General features: G+C 37.6%; 2 protein-coding genes across 8 annotated transcripts; both read right to left on the bottom strand.

Moving 5' to 3' along the window:
- Positions 1–1,176: 1,176 nt before the first annotated feature.
- LOC132645566 (origin of replication complex subunit 5) lies at positions 1,177–12,468 on the bottom strand. 2 transcript variants are annotated; one of them, XM_060362608.1, is made up of 5 exons: positions 12,260–12,445; positions 11,344–12,172; positions 10,835–11,251; positions 1,812–2,127; positions 1,177–1,701 (listed from the first exon to the last, which is right to left on the bottom strand). In XM_060362608.1, the coding sequence occupies exons 2-5, from the start codon at positions 12,159–12,161 to the stop codon at positions 1,651–1,653; spliced, it is 1,602 nt and encodes a 533-aa protein (XP_060218591.1). In that variant the 5' UTR covers positions 12,162–12,172; positions 12,260–12,445; the 3' UTR covers positions 1,177–1,650. The 2 variants fall into 2 exon arrangements, with proteins under 2 accessions (XP_060218591.1, XP_060218592.1); XM_060362609.1 differs by lacking the exons at positions 1,177–1,701; positions 1,812–2,127 and adding exons at positions 2,483–2,810; positions 3,738–3,790 and having other exon boundaries at positions 12,260–12,468.
- Positions 12,469–14,742: 2,274 nt separating this feature from the next.
- On the bottom strand, positions 14,743–21,234 carry LOC132645565 (ATG8-interacting protein 1-like). Of its 6 annotated transcripts, none has more exons than XM_060362606.1 (6): positions 21,076–21,233; positions 19,498–19,675; positions 19,323–19,404; positions 18,850–19,247; positions 15,174–15,301; positions 14,743–15,095 (listed from the first exon to the last, which is right to left on the bottom strand). In XM_060362606.1, the coding sequence occupies exons 2-5, from the start codon at positions 19,657–19,659 to the stop codon at positions 15,197–15,199; spliced, it is 747 nt and encodes a 248-aa protein (XP_060218589.1). In that variant the 5' UTR covers positions 19,660–19,675; positions 21,076–21,233; the 3' UTR covers positions 14,743–15,095; positions 15,174–15,196. The 6 variants fall into 6 exon arrangements, with proteins under 6 accessions (XP_060218589.1, XP_060218590.1, XP_060218587.1 ...); XM_060362607.1 differs by having other exon boundaries at positions 19,362–19,404; XM_060362604.1 differs by having other exon boundaries at positions 19,323–19,675.
- Between the last annotated feature and the right edge of the window lie 953 nt (positions 21,235–22,187).

Here is a 22,187-nt window from a genome sequence, read left to right as displayed (position 1 = left end):
ATCAAAAATAAAATTAATGATTAAAAGTATAAAATATTTATAATTATTTATGAAAAACTAATATTATACATATAAATAATTATAAAATTTATGTATATAATTTATCGGTTTGGTTCGGTTATTTATTCGGTTATTTTTTAATATAACCATAACCAAACCAAATATTATCGGTTTGTAAAATTTAAAACAAAATCAAACCAAACCAAACCAAATGTCGATTTTTTTATTCGGTTTGGTTAAATTTTCGGTTTGGTTTTGGTTTTAACCAAAACCGTGAACAGCCCTACCTCTACATATCAAGAAACAAATCCAATTGGATAAAGGTAGCAGTAAGAATCGACTCTTCGTAATGGTGACAATGAGACAACCATCTTTAGAATATTTCTCCCTGCTATATAGGTCTCTAATGCAGGTATTTAACAATATTGAAGTTAATACATGCACAAACTACCTTTGGACTTTGACAAATAAAAGAGTTCATTTAAAAAAAGGGAGAACCCCAATTGGCAAGCGCTACAGAGAGAGCACTATGGCGTAAACTTAGCAATTAGCATCAAGAAAAACCATCCATCAACTATAGAAACGGAATTTGCTACGGCCAACGTGATATAAAGAATATTAAAGAAAAAAAAAACTTCTTGATCTGAATTATTGAGCTTTCCTGTCCCTCAAAAGACCTATATATTGCATCCCATCAAAATTGGGCAACTACATTATGCAGCATGATCACTCTTTGAGTGTTCTATTGCGCGAGTTTTTCTCATGAAAGCTTCTTAAGAGCCCACAAACTGTCCTCGACATCACCCACGAAATGCTCAAAAGAGGGAACACATGTATAAGAAAGTATCGAGTAATATCAAGTCCTGTGGAACTGTACCAATGATAAAAAAAATTAAACATCCCCTTCCCCTTTTCTGAGGACCCATTTCTAGTCCATAGAGCAGTATGAGAGAAAACATACATTCCAAGATCAACAAAGCGTTATAAAGATTTCACATTGAACAAACCAAAGAGAGTACCTAGCTATTTCCAGACATCCCTGCACCTTGCTTGATATCAACAGAGTAGTGTAGCCAAGAGTTGTGCACACCTCAACTATTCCTCCAGGGAAGTATTCAGAAACAGAAATAATGGGTTGCCACCTGTGCAGTTAGTTTGGAAGACCACAAAAGTACCTTCCGGCAAAATATAAAGGCTTCATGATTCTATAGCACCAATTACAGCAGATATCACTGACCATGTTTAAAAACATAAAAAGATTTCAAGAGGAATCGAATTTGAATCATGTAATGGCTGCAATGTAATGAACTAGCTAGATTCTTGAACACGAAAAATCCTAGAAAGCAACTAACTACTAATCACTTGGGTGTCGTCATATGTTCCATGTTAGTCAATTATTTCGATAGATGATACTATTTAATTGTTCTTCATGGAGTACACCCAATCAACTTACATTTAGCCTCTCACCACCGAGTATACAAAAATGAGTGATACATATAAGTAGAATCTTAATCGCACATTCACCATGCCACTGGGGTTGGTTAGGTGACATCACATTGTTGACTGCATCATGTTGCTCTTTCTTGACATGCAAAATCATATTAACATGAAGTGGCTTCATGTAAGTTACACGAAGGGACACCTTCTATATCATCCTCTATATAAATACTTTGCCAGAGGAACTTTTAGACTCTTTGCAACCTGCAGAAGTTGAGTAAAAAAAGGAGTCACAATGGAAGGTGAGAACAGCTTCTGAAAATATGGCCATTTTTTACTTTAGACAATTATGCAAACAGATTTTGAAAGGTTACCTTAAGAGCCATAGCTTCAGACACCATAGATCGGTACCGATTAGCGCCTTCCAAGGGGCAACTTCCACCTTTACTGATAAAATTAGCATTACACAGACTTGATAATTCCAAAAGAACATCAGACAATAGTCCGTTAGTCCAACTCTCTCCTTCCAATCCACCATCTCCTTGTGCTTCTTCATCAGGTAAGCATTCTGAAACAGATACGACACACTGAAATATGGCTAATAATCTTTCCAAGGGAAACGTTCCTGGTCCCTTCAAGAGCAATTCTTGTTCGGCAGTTTCCTTTTTCTCAACTGACTTCACTGAGCTCCTAAAAGCAGGGTAAATATCTTTAGGCAGGTAAGGGCAAAAGAAGTAAAATGACCAAAGACAACTAAAATATCATTTGCATCAGATAAATGCGAAACACTTTTGACTTTAAAAGGGATTGAGTGTCACGACCCAACCCCGTGGGCCGCGACTGGTGCCCTACTTGGACACCCAAACAGACAAACATATCAATTCGTAACACACTTACCCAAATCGAATCACATACAGATAGCATATACTGGCACAATTGTCACACGCTGCCTTTAATTATATCAAACTGTCTCAAACGCATTTCAACACAACCATATACATATATATATATATATATATATATATATATCAAAAAGCCGGCAAGGCTATCAAAAGCCGACAAGGCTAACAGATGGCGCAACGGCCCAAAACATATACAAAGTGCACGCCGACAAGGCTGCCATAACGAACAGGGTCATACAAACACATCTGTACAGAAGTAGGCACACACACCCACAAATACGTCTACAGACCTCTAAACAGACCAACAGAAACATATGGCGGGACAGGGCCCCGCCGTACCCCTGAACAAATATATACATATGCATCGAACAAGTATATATACCAAAAAGTAGGCTCCGAAATAAGAGGAGCACTCCAAACAGCAGAAGAGGGTGTCCTAAACTGGTGAATCACCAAACTGTGCGTCTGTACCTGCGGGCATGAAACGCAGCCCCCCGAAGAAAGGGGGTCAGTACGAAATATGTACTGAGTATGCAAAGCAGAAAGTACAGGAACAAATCTGAGGCATAAACGAAATAGTAGTACAGAACATAAGTATAAATCCAACATATCAAAATGTTTACTTTCAAAATATAAGTCATGCATAAGGTACAAAAGAATATGGTCGCCCGCCCGTCGATGGCGCCATAACACAGCATAACACCAGACGGTTTCAAATCTCCGTATCCCCGTCACATATCACAACACAGCATAACGCCATACACAGCATAACACCAAATATAAGTGGAACCCGACCCTCTTATCGAGTAGCTCGGTGAACCATAAACACAGCATAACACCGGAGTATATCAAAGTGCGCACGATAACAGAACCGGCCCGGGAACCGGCGAAAGATATAACAGAACGCACGAGCAGAGTCATGAGTAACCATATGCATAAAATCATTATCATAGACTCAAATATAAGTAAATGACCATACTTGAAATTCGAAATGATAATCATACCAAATTCTTTCAAAAGTCGTCCGAATTACATAAAGGAAAGTCGCGGGACCCACGGACGGGTATTGACCCGAGTCGGGCCCGCCTATGGAAAATATACTCATTATATGCCATATAAACTTCTACAAAAATATTGAAGCAATCCGAGCCTTTCTGTGAAAGATATGGCGTTCACAAATTACGAAATTCTTTAAAGTGAAACCTTTTTATGCAAAGTTCGGAAAGCGATTGTTTCAAAGACATAATGGTTCATATTTCATCAAATCATCCATAAGAGTGCCAAGGAATATATATAAGGATCATAACGTACTCGGATTTCGAATTTCCTCGAGGCTCGTAATGTAGCCTATTGAAAACTAAGGCATGCCAAAAGAAAGAAGGGTTGCGCTTTACATACCTTTAGCGTTTAGTCGTATTATAACTTGTACTTGCTGCCCAATGGTACTTCTCCTATATCAAGATATCAAGAGCTATGATTAGTCTACGAGGGAATTCCATATGTATTTTAACGTTAACAATTCCTTTCTAACATTTAGACGACGTTTCGTTCGCATTCAAACCAACTAGTGCTACAAGCTAACATTGCTAATCATTCTTTCATATATCAATCCAAACTTGTTTAACATGACTTAGGGGACTTTGGACAGCTTGCACATCATTCAAATCAGTCCCAAACTCACGGCCAAACAGCACATACCACAATACCATTTTCACTTAGCAATTTTCCAGTTTTAACTTACAACGACAACAACACGTTTAATAACATTACCTTCACGATTCTTGGAACTGTTTTAGCATCATTTTTATTCTTACAACAGCCCCCAAATCATTTAAATTTCAACTTGAATCATTGCACTTCACTTTCACTATATGTTCATAACAACATTCAACATACACTAATTCACTTCTAACCTTAAAACAGTCCACAGTTTTGGACTGCTTGTATACTTCAACATGATTCGTTTCTTTAACACCTCAATTCACATATTCAACATGCATACAATACACCACAATGTCCATAACAACAACAATCAAAACTTGGCGCAAAACAGTCCATAATTCCCCTAAAACAGTCCCCTTACACGGCTTCAACACCATTCCAACAACTTCATGATTTTCATCCATACTAAAACACATTCAATCCACTTCTAATACATGTACAAGAAGATTAAACATGATTCCATTAAAGCCTACAACACACGGCTCATTTAAATTTTAAGAAAAATAGTCCAATACCAACTTGCAACATCATAAACCAACTTCTACAATCTTTGTTCATTTACATATGTTGACACACATTCAATTCATCAACAATACATGCAAAATGAAACCAACCATAGCTTCACCAAGCTCACAGCTCAGCCCCCTACTTCAACCACAACAACAATCCAACAACAACATGCACGAATTGTACATTCAAATCATCATACAACACAAAAAAAAAAAATGATCATTCTTACCTTACAATTTATTCTTCAATCTTGGCCGAATCTTCAACCCTATTGAAATGCTACACCTCCTTGTTTCTTTCCAACAACTACTACACGTTTTTGTGCACTTGATGAGGAGTTGATTTGATGGAGAAACTGATTTCTTTTTATCAACTTGGAGAACCAAGTTCTGGCCGTGAGCTTCAAGGGCATGGATGGCATGTTTATGGTTTCTCCTTCACTTGAAACTTAATGGTGAATGTGTAGAACACTTTAGGGGTTTAATGGTGAGAAGGAAATGGAAGAGCTGGCCGTTTTTTTGGTGGTGGAACAGCCATGGAAGCCGTGGCTTCCTCTTTCTAGGGCTTGAGATGAGAGCTTCTCTCTCTTGCTCAATTTGTGGGATTGGGAAATGAATTGTGGCATGCAACTTTGGTCAACAAAGTTGGACATTTTGCTGCCCAAGGGGGTCTTACACGTCCCCCAACTCAAGCATGGGAAAAAATCAGATTTTTGTTATGTGCTAGTGGACCCCACACGGCCACTAGTGCAAAATTTGTGAATATTTAAGTCTTAATCCCCACTTAATAATCCAACTTGCATCGTCCATATCTCCTTATCCCGATATCATTTTGACGAGCGGTTTGTTGCGTTGCAAACTAGACTCGATGAACTTCATTTTAGGCTTTTGAAACATCTTAAAACTCCTCATATACTAGGAGATATGCCTCCTACAATATAGGCTAAAATCGGGTCCGAAATTTTACTGAAGTTGTTCCGATTCATTTCGTTTAACTTCTAATCCTCTATATCATTACTAATAATCTCAAATACTTTAAAGGTCAACTCGCATTACCTCATATACATACTCATAGCGCGATTTCAAATCCTTTAGGTAACCGTGTCACCTTGGAATACTTAAGGAAACCATATATATAACGATATTCTTACTAACTCGATTAACTTTCCTTGAACCTTCTTAACTCATTCTTTCTTGTTTTAATACAAGTAGCACGGATTATTATGGAGTGTAACATTCTTCCTCCCTTAGGAACATTCGTCCTCGAATGTTACATTAGTGTTGTATAAGCATACTTAACCCTTCACCCTTCCTAGTCAATCTTATCCTTCACAACCTCACAGCCTGTCTTACCAATATATTCACATCCGTCACAATTCTTTTTCTTCTGTACTCTTGTCTTAATCATACTATTACTTCTTTTAACTATAAACTCGTCATAATTTATCCCTGCTTATCAATTCAGTCGGTACCTCATATAACATCGTATTAAGATTTGCCAGCCTTTTCTAAATCATCTCTTATTATCACAAACCCTTCCAAATTGCCCTAGCATTTCCTTTTTACTATATTGATATCGATCTCATAATTACTATTACCATTAATTCAACGATTAACTTATTGCTCGCAGTCAACTACACTCACCACTTAGTCAACTCTTATCATTAACGTTGACACGGCCTTTCAATACATATTACGAACTAATATCTCATTCCTTTTATACTTGTGGAAAATTTTAGCAGAGTTCCCTCTGTATTTCCTTACTATCCCAGAACCTGCACGCAGGAAATACCAACAATGCCTCACAGGGCCAACATATATATATATATATATATACACATCATATCATATCATAGCCACACAGGGCTCCCAATATTAACAACATTATGAAAATGATGGACTTACCTCGTATGTCCAATCCAAACTGCACCTGTTACACTTTCCTGTTTACTTTCCCTTTCAATCTTTTAACTTTACATTTCGATCGTACTTCAAATACCTTACCCGACGTACAACCTTCGTACCGTTGCTTACCTGCGTACTTTATAACTTCCAATATCATCAGTCACTTTCTTCGGTCGATGTCGTTCTACTGCTGAAATCAAGGGTTAGTATAAGGAATTTCATTTCCTGACTGGGCTCTATCGCACGATCTAAGATATGAAAGAAAGGTAACATCCTAAATGTCCTGTAGCCTCCTGTTTATAGATGTGGTGCACAACACACCGATAAACAAGACTCTACTAGACACGGTCTGTAGACATTCCGAGGAAGGACCGCTCTGATACCACTTCTATGTATATGAGGTAATGCGAGTTGACCTTTAAAGTATTTGAGATTATTAGTAATGATATAGAGGATTAGAAGTTAAACGAAATGAATCGGAACAACTTCAGTAAAATTTCGGACCCGATTTTAGCCTATATTGTAGGAGGCATATCTCCTAGTATATGAGGAGTTTTAAGATGTTTCAAAAGCCTAAAATGAAGTTCATCGAGTCTAGTTTGCAACGCAACAAACCGCTCGTCAAAATGATATCGGGATAAGGAGATATGGACGATGCAAGTTGGATTATTAAGTGGGGATTAAGACTTAAATATTCACAAATTTTGCACTAGTGGCCGTGTGGGGTCCACTAGCACATAACAAAAATCTGATTTTTTCCCATGCTTGAGTTGGGGGACGTGTAAGACCCCCTTGGGCAGCAAAATGTCCAACTTTGTTGACCAAAGTTGCATGCCACAATTCATTTCCCAATCCCACAAATTGAGCAAGAGAGAGAAGCTCTCATCTCAAGCCCTAGAAAGAGGAAGCCACGGCTTCCATGGCTGTTCCACCACCAAAAAAACGGCCAGCTCTTCCATTTCCTTCTCACCATTAAACCCCTAAAGTGTTCTACACATTCACCATTAAGTTTCAAGTGAAGGAGAAACCATAAACATGCCATCCATGCCCTTGAAGCTCACGGCCAGAACTTGATTCTCCAAGTTGATAAAAAGAAATCAGTTTCTCCATCAAATCAACTCCTCATCAAGTGCACAAAAACGTGTAGTAGTTGTTGGAAAGAAACAAGGAGGTGTAGCATTTCAATAGGGTTGAAGATTCGGCCAAGATTGAAGAATAAATTGTAAGGTAAGAATGATCATTTTTTTTTTTTGTGTTGTATGATGATTTGAATGTACAATTCGTGCATGTTGTTGTTGGATTGTTGTTGTGGTTGAAGTAGGGGGCTGAGCTGTGAGCTTGGTGAAGCTATGGTTGGTTTCATTTTGCATGTATTGTTGATGAATTGAATGTGTGTCAACATATGTAAATGAACAAAGATTGTAGAAGTTGGTTTATGATGTTGCAAGTTGGTATTGGACTATTTTTCTTAAAATTTAAATGAGCCGTGTGTTGTAGGCTTTAATGGAATCATGTTTAATCTTCTTGTACATGTATTAGAAGTGGATTGAATGTGTTTTAGTATGGATGAAAATCATGAAGTTGTTGGAATGGTGTTGAAGCCGTGTAAGGGGACTGTTTTAGGGGAATTATGGACTGTTTTGCGCCAAGTTTTGATTGTTGTTGTTATGGACATTGTGGTGTATTGTATGCATGTTGAATATGTGAATTGAGGTGTTAAAGAAACGAATCATGTTGAAGTATACAAGCAGTCCAAAACTGTGGACTGTTTTAAGGTTAGAAGTGAATTAGTGTATGTTGAATGTTGTTATGAACATATAGTGAAAGTGAAGTGCAATGATTCAAGTTGAAATTTAAATGATTTGGGGGCTGTTGTAAGAATAAAAATGATGCTAAAACAGTTCCAAGAATCGTGAAGGTAATGTTATTAAACGTGTTGTTGTCGTTGTAAGTTAAAACTGGAAAATTGCTAAGTGAAAATGGTATTGTGGTATGTGCTGTTTGGCCGTGAGTTTGGGACTGATTTGAATGATGTGCAAGCTGTCCAAAGTCCCCTAAGTCATGTTAAACAAGTTTGGATTGATATATGAAAGAATGATTAGCAATGTTAGCTTGTAGCACTAGTTGGTTTGAATGCGAACGAAACGTCGTCTAAATGTTAGAAAGGAATTGTTAACGTTAAAATACATATGGAATTCCCTCGTAGACTAATCATAGCTCTTGATATCTTGATATAGGAGAAGTACCATTGGGCAGCAAGTACAAGTTATAATACGACTAAACGCTAAAGGTATGTAAAGCGCAACCCTTCTTTCTTTTGGCATGCCTTAGTTTTCAATAGGCTACATTACGAGCCTCGAGGAAATTCGAAATCCGAGTACGTTATGATCCTTATATATATTCCTTGGCACTCTTATGGATGATTTGATGAAATATGAACCATTATGTCTTTGAAACAATCGCTTTCCGAACTTTGCATAAAAAGGTTTCACTTTAAAGAATTTCGTAATTTGTGAACGCCATATCTTTCACAGAAAGGCTCGGATTGCTTCAATATTTTTGTAGAAGTTTATATGGCATATAATGAGTATATTTTCCATAGGCGGGCCCGACTCGGGTCAATACCCGTCCGTGGGTCCCGCGACTTTCCTTTATGTAATTCGGACGACTTTTGAAAGAATTTGGTATGATTATCATTTCGAATTTCAAGTATGGTCATTTACTTATATTTGAGTCTATGATAATGATTTTATGCATATGGTTACTCATGACTCTGCTCGTGCGTTCTGTTATATCTTTCGCCGGTTCCCGGGCCGGTTCTGTTATCGTGCGCACTTTGATATACTCCGGTGTTATGCTGTGTTTATGGTTCACCGAGCTACTCGATAAGAGGGTCGGGTTCCACTTATATTTGGTGTTATGCTGTGTATGGCGTTATGCTGTGTTGTGATATGTGACGGGGATACGGAGATTTGAAACCGTCTGGTGTTATGCTGTGTTATGGCGCCATCGACGGGCGGGCGACCATATTCTTTTGTACCTTATGCATGACTTATATTTTGAAAGTAAACATTTTGATATGTTGGATTTATACTTATGTTCTGTACTACTATTTCGTTTATGCCTCAGATTTGTTCCTGTACTTTCTGCTTTGCATACTCAGTACATATTTCGTACTGACCCCCTTTCTTCGGGGGGCTGCGTTTCATGCCCGCAGGTACAGACGCACAGTTTGGTGATTCACCAGTTTAGGACACCCTCTTCTGCTGTTTGGAGTGCTCCTCTTATTTCGGAGCCTACTTTTTGGTATATATACTTGTTCGATGCATATGTATATATTTGTTCAGGGGTACGGCGGGGCCCTGTCCCGCCATATGTTTCTGTTGGTCTGTTTAGAGGTCTGTAGACGTATTTGTGGGTGTGTGTGCCTACTTCTGTACAGATGTGTTTGTATGACCCTGTTCGTTATGGCAGCCTTGTCGGCGTGCACTTTGTATATGTTTTGGGCCGTTGCGCCATCTGTTAGCCTTGTCGGCTTTTGATAGCCTTGTCGGCTTTTGATAGCCTTGCCGGCTTTTTGATATATATATATATATATATATATATATATGTGTATATGGTTGTGTTGAAATGCGTTTGAGACAGTTTGATATAATTAAAGGCAGCGTGTGACAATTGTGCCAGTATATGCTATCTGTATGTGATTCGATTTGGATAAGTGTGTTACGAATTGATATGTTTGTCTGTCTGGGTGTCCAAGTAGGGCACCAGTCGCGGCCCACGGGGTTGGGTCGTGACATTGAGCTCATCAAATACCAGGGAGGTAAAATAGCAGTTTCACACAAATTCTTAAGAGATATTAGTGAAGAATAAGAAGTAGCAACACTTCAAATGCCAATAAGGATCCACTAACAAAGCTAATCGATCCACTAACAAACCTAATCATCAGACAACATCGCCACTTCTTCAAAATTTAAATACCCTTAAGAACTCTCCTGAACGAGCCAATAGGACTTTAAAGCTTCATAACATTAGGAGAACGTTTCCAACAAAGAGCTTCAATTATAAACAAGATGAAAAGGAAGCAAATTCTCAGTTTCACATCTGGTTATTTCAGTGATGCCTCTGTCAAGTAGTCCAATTAATCACCCCTGATTATTTCAGTAATACCTATGTCAAGTATTCCGATTTATCACGCAACAAAAACTCACTATGTTTGTTCTCTGATGAATTGAAGAAATGAAGCTATGCCCAAAGCACTCATGTAAATGCGAAGAAAACCATCAGTACAAGCAGTTTGTCTAGCAAATAAGGAACTCGATATAACAGCAACGTAAGAAAAACAGAATTCAAACTTACTTCCTCTTTCGTTTTGGGTTAACGGAGCCTCCAGTTGAATCAAACAAGTGTGCGTCAAGGGTAGCTGGATTCCTTGAAGCAATGAAAGCACAAATAAGAAGGTATTTGGCACAAGCAGACATATGAAAGTCTATCTCATCGGAAGATTCAAAAACTCCACTTTTCCTGGCAATGCCTTTCCATTTGTTCGTCTTAGCTGAGGCTTCAGAAGAAAGCCTGCTTTCAGCTTTGAATGTGTCATTCAGGGATGGTCCAATATGTGGCTGAAGATGAGAAAATAGTTTTCTTTTCATATCTTCACTTGGAACAACGCCTAAATCATCCAGAGGTTCACAATATATCTGATATAATGATGAGAAGGAAGTTGACAACTCATCAACTCGTCTAGTAACTCGACAAAATGGCCTCAGCACCACTCTGTATTAAAATAAGTCAGAATATGTGTTGCTGGTTGAATTTGTAATAAAGCCGCCAAAGTGATGAAAATCAAATTGAAAACTCAAACTTACTCGAGAAATGAGGAATATAGCTTTGGGTTTTCCTGGTTTTTCATCAAGATTTGACGAAGCTCATCCTCAGTGTAATCAGGAAAGTAAACAGGAATTGGTTCTACATAACCAGTGTCTGAGTAATACGTATCAGGTGAGGCATTACTGAGAAAAATCAAACCCACTTCTGGCATTTTCAGGATATCATAGAGCTTAAAGAGAAAAGGCAATATATTGGTACTCTTGTCCCATTCACGAGCAAGCTCCAAGTTATCAAAAACCAAGTAAACCATTTTCCCTCTAGCCCCTCCCACCGACTTCTTCGAGCTTGATTTCACCTTTAAACTATCTACCACACTACGAAGAGCCTCCTGCAAAAGATTTACAAAATCGGAAGGCCTTTCACAGCGTTTCGCACTTGAATAACGATTGCTTTCATTCTTCCTATGAAGCAATAACTGGTTCAACACAGATTCAAATAGTATCCTGGGGCTATAACATGTTATACAACTGCAGTAAACAAACGGACGTTTTAGGTTCTTGAATATCTGAAGAATGGTACTTGTTTTCCCGGTGGAAGCACCTCCATATATGAAAACAGGAAACATTGGAGAATCCAAGGGGCCCAAAAGGTGTAATAATTCAATTATTTGCGAGCGTCTACCAGGTAAACTAGAAATCAAGTCATCTAAACTAATTGATTCATCCCCATAAGCAAGGTCATGTATTGTCAAAGGTTTTTGATTACACGATTTTAACTTCCCTGTAGAAATATTCGGATCCGACAATGATGCTCTAGTGGTTCTTCTGGGAGTTTGTGGATTTCCTTCCTCACCCATTTCTTTTAATCCTGGAAAATTCAAAAATAATACTAGTATAAACCATTCAATTACAGAGAAGAAAGTCGTCATTATAATATATGCAGCTGAGGACTCACCTTAGTTGCTCCGCTGGTGAAGGAAGAAATGGAGTTGAAGAGTCTTTAGTCAACCCTAGGTTATGACATCTAATTTTCCCGCCAAAAAGCCCATCAATTTACAGTGTTTTTGGGTCATGGTTTTTAATAACTTTCAAATATTACTAATATTGGATTTTACAATCAAATAAATGTTACAACAGAAATATAGATTTGTTTAATTTTATCTCTTTATTACTAACTAGTACGGGAATGTGATTTTTGTATAGATGCTTCAGCGAAGTTTGAACAAAATTCCAAATAACATACATAAGAATAATAATATTACTATCGGATAAATTTTATCGCACATAATTTTCCATGTTGGATCCAAAATTTGTTGGTGACTTATTAATGATCCCATGGAACTAGTTTATGTAAGATATAACCTATGTATGAATGTGTTATGTAAAATTATTATATAAGATATTATACATGTTGAAAATGATTTTATCTCGGTCCAAGTTGTAAGAAAAAAATCTCAAAGCCTTATAAAAAAGGAAATATTCTTGAATTAAGCTCAAATGTCTTTGCACAAATCTGGCTCTAATTCAGCCTAAAATGGATAGCCCATTTGGCTGAATAAATGGCCCATCTGAGCATCTACTCATTTAAGAGAAGCTTTGAAGCCGCCACATCTCTCCTTGAAACTAATTAATCTTCTTCCTATTGTTCTGGCTCAAAGCACTTAGTATTCATTCTCTTGTTATTTTTGCCGAAACCGCGGATTTGAGCATCATTTGGGTTTGAGCGTAGATCGAAGATCTAAAGCCCCATTCACTGCACCCGCAAAAGGTATACCCGCTCCTTATTTTCTCTGTTTTGTCTATGTGATAAGATGTTGTCCTTATTTTAAGAAATTATGTCCTAAGAGCATTTCCGTTTAGCTGAGATTATGATAGAAACTGATGTTAAAAGGTGTATTTGGGATAGTTTTTTTTCTTCTTTCATTATCATTTAGGAATACATGTCTTTATGAGCAGTTGAAGTAGAAATAGGAAATGATTGAGTTACCAACTTTATGAATTTACCATGAAATCTAATATAGTGTGTTAAATCTAAAACATATCACTGTTAGCTATCTAAATACTCATGTGTTTGGCTTACTTTATTCCAATGATAACCTTCTGGTTGTGAAAATGATTTTAAGATAATTCGAAGTTATGACTATGTAGAGGCATGAAGCATATTGTGTTGTTATGTCCCTTTTCTGTAAGTCGAGGAGGTCATTTAAGGTTGTTAACATTTTTAAACTAGAATTACTTGTAATTTTGAGCACTGACGATATATTGGGATTCCCAAGAAGAACATACTTAATGTCTTGGCTATATGAAATATTTAGTGTTTCTTGTTTCCTTTGCAAAACCAGAAGATAACATTATCATGGTTCCACCTATTTCATCTTCATATGCTTTGAATTTTGATTATCTCTTCTAATCCCATCTTCTTTTTATTTTTACATGATCACCGGAGCCGAAGAGTTTCATTTGAGACTCAACGACGCCAACGCTGCACGGAGCCAACACAACCTCATTTCCTCATTGTTTTTTGTTGAATAACAAAGCCTGCCATGCAGTTTACCGTCTGGAGAACTGAATGGAAAACATGCTCTTCATCTTGTGTCTTGTGTGTTGAAAGCTAGATCATTATGGCATGAACAGTTGGACTTTATTTAATCATTTAGCGTTTTCTACCTCCCGATATTAGTAGGGTATTTAACGTGTAAGGGATAACACTTAGTTTAGAGGGAATGATTGGTAGCGTATTACTTCAGCAAGTATCCAAAAAGTAAGTTTTTTTTAAAACCCCACTCTAGTTTCCAAATTATTCTACTACAACCAGAGTTGTTTTCTTTTTTGACATTAGTATAGTTAAGCTAACTATTAAAAATTGTAATTCAATTCTAAACTCATTTTTTACCAACTTTGAATCCAAACCTTTTCCAGTAACTAATTTTGCCTTTATCTAGTCTATTAAAAGGGTTCAAAGTTTGCCTGGCTTTGCAATACGACGTTCTCAAGCTTTGGTACGTTTTGGTCTCAAACATTTTTTTAAAAATCAAGTCTTAAATCCGGAGTCGAGTTATCTAAATGCTATGCAGTTTTAACATACAAGTTTTCCACGAAATGCATTAGCACTTGCGTTTTAATGATTTTTTTTTTAATTTTATAACCTAGTTAATTCACCTAAGTTTGACCGATTAACCGTATTTAACGGATCTTAAATGATGCTTAATACCTTCCCTTTAGGATAATTAGAACTCTTACCTAGAATCATATAGGTTAAGTAAACTTTTAAATCAGAGTTAATTTAACATTATTTTAGGTGTCCTAATTCACCTTAAAAATAATTAGGTGGCAACTCTTTTGCATAATTAACTGAGAATCACCAATATGTTGTACCTTAGTTTTGATCCGGTTAAAATGGGGTATAACATAATGAAGGTTGTAATTGTAAGCAGAAGGTAATCCAAAACACTATATACGTAAAATTCAGCAATCCATCTGACACCATATATGTACAAGACTACGTGCAATTCTAGACCTGCTCAAAATTAGATTTATGAAAATAATACAGTACATTTTTCTTGAAATCCCAAAAGAGGAAAACCAGAGAGCAGACAACTTAAACCTTTTGAGAACAATTGTATAGAATATAAAGTTCCGGGCGCTATTTTCACAATTGCAAAGTGCCAAGTGTGAGAATCAACATCAAATAGGGCTGCTGCGACCTCCTGAATTTAACCCGACAATCCAGACTCCCTGGTGTGTGCTTATACAACCCCGTCATAAAAAACATAAGATATTCGCATTAGGCCCTGTCAAAAGTGTAAGTAAATCAGGAACATTGAAAAGCAAAGCTAGCATATCTCAAGTAACAAGATTCACTCACTCACTCATTTTCGTCATCATCATCATCTTAAAGTTGAGCTGGTGCACTCCCTCTGATAAAGGTACCACGGCGATCACCCCCAACAATCACATCCTTCAATCGAGACAGTGGACCAAACAGCCTGCTAATCCTCTGTCAACAATGAATACAGATCAGTGAAGTCCCAATGGCATTTCTGAGAACCGTGATAATTCAATTGACAAATGACAACCAGACACATAAGCGGAACTGTTTGTGTGATTGAAGTCTCATACTATCGAATTACAAAAGCTATTGACTAGACTAAAAGAAAGCAACAAGTATAAGCTTTTATCTTCCCAGAACCAAGAATGGAGATCTTGACAAAAACATGCTATCTACAGCGAAGTGTAAAATGGCAAACTCCTTTGCACTTCCAACAGAATCAGACATGGGACAAGGGGTGAAGATTAACAATGAGGAGATCAAAAGACCTTCTGCAGATTCAGTTATTCAGGTTCACTAATTCTAACAATCATGAGTTTCCAGACTCAACAAAGAACGATATTCAGAAAACAATAATACTGCGAGATAGTCAACAAGGCCAACGAAATAATAACCTAAAATCATTTTGGCATTCCTGTATAGGGCATCGAAGTTGGTGAAACTTCTTTTCTATAAGGTAAGGTTCAATTCCGTTAAATAAGTACCAAGGAAGTATGTAACAGCATACAAACTACAGCACAGCTGTACCAAATCACAATCTCATAACTTCTATAAATTCCATAGGCATAATACATAAACAGACCCTTAAACTTGGTCTCTGCTGGCAAGTATGCCTTCCAACTTTGGGTGTGCACAACTAGGCACCTCAACTTGTATAAAGTCGAACAAGTAAACACAAATGCTGACATGGCTAATTCCACGGGATGTCTGCCACCTCCGACCAGCAACAGTACTAGGTAACTTTGTCCATCAAGGCTAGGACAGATGGAAGAAATCACCTAGTGTTTTTATCTCTGCTCGGATTTGAACCTGAGATCTCATGGTTCTCAACCCACTTCGACCGACACACCCTTGAAAGGTTTAATTTTCTATCAGATTACCCCCTACACCAGAAATATAGATTTTGAAGGCGCCTATGTTTTACAATATCAAAATGATTCTTTTGATTCTCAAAACATCTCTTATTTCTTTGCAACCAAATGGCAAAGATGCAAATAGGTATGGTATTCCAGATTATCTGCAGGTTTTTCCTTACTTTCTGATTCTGCCAACAAACCAAAAGGTCTTTCACGTTCTTTGGCATCAGCCATTGCACGCCACTAATGTTTAGGCAGAGATCGCGTAGCTGTTTTGTGTGACTGCAATGCAGATAAAATGGCCTACAGATTCCAGAAAATTTTCACAGAAAAAACATAGGATATGTTAAGCATGCATTCCTAGCGGCAATCCAACCAAAACAAGCTACTTTAAGATGTGTTTGTGGTTTCCACAACAGCTTCCATGGCCAAGTCAAATCCCAGTGACCTATTATGAATCTTTACTGCTTTTTTAAAATTTTTGACGGCTAGCTTGTGTGTTGTACCTACTAGGCTGCTAAGTCCCACTAGCACATGTACCAGGTAGCTTTTCTTATACTTAAGCAGATAAGAATGAATCACCCAGCATTTATTTAGTCTCTGCTGGGAATTGAATCCTGGTCTTTCATAAATTTCACCCACTGCATTGACCGATGGGCCACACCCTTGGTAGCTCTCTCAAATCTTTGCTTTTTACAAGGGCTCTAGATATATCAATTAAAAAAGATCATACATGTCAAGCAAAGAGAAACAGAAACCATGGTAATAATCCTGCGTTTTCTCCTTTACCAGTAGTTCATTTCTCCTGAGATCGATAAACACGCTGCAAATGCCAAGTATTTAGAACCTAAAGGACTTTATAGTTATTTCTTAGGGAAAATATTGCACTTTCGAGGCCTAGCAGCATTCCCTCTTCAAACAATCATTATGACAACATCAAAAGAAATTGGAAACCTTCTAACGTGATTTCAAAGTTCAGTAATTCATGTCGAAACAAGAACAAAAAGGAATGTTGTCAGAACAAGCTATCTCTACAGATTCGGGCAATAACTTAATTTGAGATTTTGAACGATCTTACTCTAATCCTAACTCCTAAGAACCTCAAAGATTTAATTGTCGGTTTGGAACGACATGCTACCTTTCCGAATCATGCAAGGATCCCACCATTTCCTCCAAATAAAACACTGCAATCATTGTCTTCCCTATCTCTCCCTCTCTCTCTCTACACACACACAGAGGTCTAAGAACTCTAAACCCTCAAAAAATAGGCAGACCCTGACCTGTAACCAGATGATATGCAGTACACACATGTATATTCCATCCCCTATCTGAGGCAGGTGGATAATGGATCACTTATTCCAGAGAGAGCAAAACTACTTAATCAGAAATAGTAGGTCATGAATAAACACAGCTCGCAGGGATCTGTAGCACCCAAGTAACAACAACAACCCAGTGAAGTCCCACAACGTAGGGTCTGGGGAGGGTAGAGTGTACGCAGACCTTACTCCTACCAAGGTAGGACGGCTGTTTCCGAAAGACCCTCGGCTCAATAAAAAGCATAAAAAGAGGTCAGATAAGGATAAGAGATTCAAAGCGATATGGAAATGCAAATAACGAAAGCGACACAGATAAAATAGGATAATCAAAGTACAGGAAATAACATATAATAGCAGAAATCAGAGCACAAGAAATTATACTGTGATAATGCGACTACTAATAGGAAGGATAACGAGACTATCTACTAGCCTTCTACCCTGTAAATCAGAGAAAAAAGATCTCTAACATGCAGATCTAAAGATAATCATATAACAGAAACACATCTCCCCCCACAGAAAAAAAAAACATAAGGAAGGAAATCAACTCAACTGTAAGACTGCAAAGTAGTTTATTTATTTATTCTCGGGGAAACATTATACTCTTCCAAGCCAGTCAACAATTTTTTAATATACTAGATTCACCACAAGAAAGACATTAGCAACTGCACTTGTGCCAACAGTAGGTCATGAAAGAATATAATGAGATCCCCTTGTGAAACGGAGAGAAGGATGGGCTTGTGCAAGTATGCGTCAACATATGATACAGGCCTCAGCGGTGCATTCAAAAGCCATTTTCATGACAACAACTTTAGAAATGGTGTCTAACTGATGAGCTATCAAGGATTTCGGGTAAACAGTGAAATGAAAACAGAAAAAAGAGAGAAGAATGAATGCTTGGGGATGGAGAAGGGAGGAAACCTAGTAAGGTATTTGAGAATGTTGAGTAAGAGTGTAAGACAATGGGCTAAGGCAAAGCTGAAGACATTTTTATCAGTTGGATCTTATAAAATCCACCTATTCCAGGTCAATCTTACGTTTCTTGTTTTAGTTATCTCATACCTCGTTTGCTAGTTAATTCCCTGGATTTTCAAACTGTCAGCCACTTGGCAAGTATTGCTATTAAGCAAGCACCACTCTACAGAAGGTATCAATAAAAAATGCAGAAAAGACCACCTAGTGTGACTTTATAATACTTTAGCTGGTAGGTAAAGTATTACAACTTAAAAAAGAAAAGCTCTTTAGCAGATTCAGACACAAAGTTGGAATATTCAACTCAATGGGGATACCAATTTCAATTATTTTTCAATAAACAGCAACGACGCACCTCTCCATGGACTCCAGCCTGCCACTTCATTTGCAATACTTGCCACCTTTCTTGCTGCCACGTCTGACCAATAATCACAAGGCCCATAACAGCAGCAGCAATGAAGATAGACCAGAATGTGTTTGCATCTTTCGCATGGGCAATTAGGGAAGCAGCCCGTCTTTTCCACCATGCTTGACAAGGAAGGTTAGTTGTATCATAATCATCTTCATCTTTAGCCTTATCTACGCCCTGGTGAAATGGTTCAACTGATTCTGCAAGCACGTTGGTTTCCTCTGTTGTTGCTGAGAGACCCATGGGATCTTCACTCTGGTATGAACTATAGTTAGCAGTGCCAAAGAAACTCTGCTCTTTGTCTACCGAACTTAAGCCTTGCACAGCTGCATCATCTTCAAATTCTGCACCACTAATAGACAACTGGTTACCCTTCTGATCAAAAAATTGAATACCTGGAAACTCTGGTGTGCTCGAACCTTTAGTTTCTGTATTTCCTCCATAATTATCTGATTTACCTCCTTCATCAGCAACAAGATCTGGACCAGCATCTTCACCTCCCTGTTCATTATGGATCTCAATAACATCAGGTTCCAATGGCAAATTCTCATGCTGGCTTGGTGGAAAGACAAAGTGTCCAGACATAAACATTGCCTGGGAAGTTTCAGCTACATACTGTGCACTAGAATCACTATCATCATTCAGGTCAACTTGCTTCGGACCAGGGGCAGCAGCATATGCTGATTGTGTGAGTTGCACAACCTCCCACTCATTTCCACGAGGAGCAGTCTCCTCCCCTTCCTCATTACTTGCCATCTTTCCGAAATTGAAACTGAAGAGATTTAAAAAGAGAAACACATCTTAAGTGCTAAAAAGGCACCACGCACTTTGAATAACAAATTTATTCCAAAGAAAATAAGAAATTACGAGGAAGCATATGATAAGTTTAGTGAACTCTAAGACAGTTCTACAAACTTCTGGTACCAAAATGCGACGAAATTAGCAAGCATGACATGAAGTAATTCTTTACAAAATTGTGGAACTTAGAAGTCTTATAAACACATGCTACTTGCAACATTGAGGAGATAAATTCACAAGGTTTCAACGCAATTACATATGGAAGTTGCTCAATACCTCTGAGGTCACATTTGTTCCAACCGGAGCCATCTCTCGTACTTTGAAAACATGAAAACTGCTAACATAATCAAGAGAGAAACTTGAAGAAAACTTATGGTGTCTGTGTGCAGAGGCGGACCCACATGGAAGGGTGGGAGTGCACTTCAGAAAAAAATTATGTATATATATGTGTATATACCTTGAGAAATTAGTACATATTTAATTGTGCGCTCTAACAAACAAAAGTGTCTTTGGGGCACGTTGGTTGCAACTGCTGCTTCCCTTACATGTCACCTTGGATCGAACCCGAATGTCACTTTTAATTATTTTTTTGAGCCTATTTTTAGGAAAACAATAAGCGTTGAATGAGCTCGCCCAGATTCGAACCTGCACTGTCACCACATGTTGCAAAGCCTTAGCGACTGAGCTATCTCTTTCTTTTGCTTCACTGTGTTAAATTTTATTTATTACACATATTTGACCCATATACTTGTATTTGTATTTTCGCCACTGCTACGCTATTAATGACCGGCCCGACACGGTATTATCCCTCAATTGTCATTAAATTTTTTGTAGGCGTTTATGTTAAGATAATGGTGCCCCTGCCGTCTTAAAATCCTGGATCCGCCTTTGTCTGTGTGAGCGTGCACGTGTGTCCGTGCGTATGCGTGTGAACTTTGAATTCATTCAGCGGTTTCCAATTTTTCACTACCAAAGTCCGCTGCCTATATTTTTCAAAATCTACGGATCAGTAACTTTTGAACAGTGCTGTTCTGAACCCTAACAAAGTTCCAATTTCGAGAAAAACCAATACGGTATAATTTACAAAACGGAGATAGAATCATACACAAGAGAAGCAGTCACAGATACGGAATCGTAGAGTAAATATGTCACTCAACTACGCAAAGTCATTCAACTTTATTTTGTCATCAAAAAAATCTGACAGCAGAAATACGTACACAGATCCGAAGACCGAATCTACTGCACTTGCTAATTAATTCACCGAACAAAGCTAAATCAGATTAACGATTTTAAAGTCAAAATGATCAACAAATCAGTTGAGAAAAAATCGCTAAATGAAAAATTGAAAATGGAGCTGAATTTCGGAATACTTACAGAATCGGTGAAGATAACGTCGGAGCTCCGGCGAGAATGACTGAGAAAACCGGGTCGAAGAGAGAGAATTTGATTTATTTATATAGTAGTGAAGATTTATTTTATCTGTTGTGTGAAGGGATAAAGAAACCGGGAAAGCCGGTAAAGGTGTAGTGTACTATGACTTGCTGAGGAAGTGAGGATACCGGTTTTTACTTTTACCCAGTGGGCCAAATACTGTGGGCCAGGGTGGAGAATTCCCTGTTTTAGTGGTTGCTTCTGAGAGTGAAGATGTGTCTTGACGTGCCAGTCACGTTTGTGTTTTGGGAAAAGATTATTCGTGTAATTAGGATTTTTTATTTTCCCTTAATTTTGCCTTTTGTTAAAAATTGATGAGTTTTTCCTTTTTTTGGATTTCTACCCGGTTTTCGGTACATGCATTAGAGGCCGATTATATTCGTATTTGCACCGAATAGGGTCTATTTTTGGGGAAAACGCTCCTTATTAAGAATTTTTCAATACCTAAGATTCGAACCCGAGACTGGTGGTTAAGGGAAAAGTAGCCTCATCCGCTGCACCACTTTAATTTTTATTAAATTCTATGTCGATACAAAAACTGAATTTATCACCCTCTTCAATAACTCAACAAGAGAAAGTTTAAACAATCACAAAGCATTTGCCAAATTAAACTTATAGAAAAATTATCAATAAGATAAGTGGAAAATATAGCCATGTATGTCTAATGATAATTTTTAAAGATCCATTGCTTTTCTTTGTTGATGTTGGTAATGAAACATTGAAAAGTAGACGGAGGTTTAAATTTCACTGAAGTTATATCTTTTTAGTGTACGAAAGAAATTATCAAATCTATAACATCATAAGAAAAAACAAGGACGAAAACAAAGGACCAATTAGCATATTTGTGATATACCTAAAGTGTTTCCCATTGAAATTGAGCTTTCAAGTTGAAGTTATTACTATTTTTGTTCATTTTGTTTTGTTTTCCCCCTTTAGACTCCACCTGTACAAAATTTTCATTTTGGTCCCCTCAAAGTTCAGTTTCTTGTGGGCTTGATTTCACACTTTTAATAATAAGAAAAAGGAAAATATACGTGTTATAGCTACTTTTAGTA

This window comes from Lycium barbarum, chromosome 6, assembly GCF_019175385.1.
Source record: "Lycium barbarum isolate Lr01 chromosome 6, ASM1917538v2, whole genome shotgun sequence".
Classification (NCBI taxonomy): Eukaryota; Viridiplantae; Streptophyta; class Magnoliopsida; order Solanales; family Solanaceae; genus Lycium; species Lycium barbarum.
The sequence above is the reverse complement of the archived record's forward strand: the minus strand, read 5'-3'. Positions and strand labels throughout refer to the sequence as shown.

Coding starts and splice junctions, on each gene's coding strand:
- LOC132645566 (XM_060362608.1), bottom strand. CDS start 12,161: ATGGGTGAGGAAGGAAATCCACAAACTCCCAGAAGAACCACTAGAGCA. Junction 11,252..11,343: donor CTATATTCCTCATTTCTCGA/GTAAGTTTGAGT, acceptor ATTTTAATACAG/AGTGGTGCTGAGGCCATTTT. Junction 2,128..10,834: donor AACCCAAAACGAAAGAGGAA/GTAAGTTTGAAT, acceptor CCCTGCTTTTAG/GAGCTCAGTGAAGTCAGTTG.
- LOC132645565 (XM_060362603.1), bottom strand. CDS start 19,659: ATGGCAAGTAATGAGGAAGGGGAGGAGACTGCTCCTCGTGGAAATGAG. Junction 15,302..18,849: donor AGGCTGGAGTCCATGGAGAG/GTGCGTCGTTGC, acceptor CATTGTTGACAG/AGGATTAGCAGGCTGTTTGG.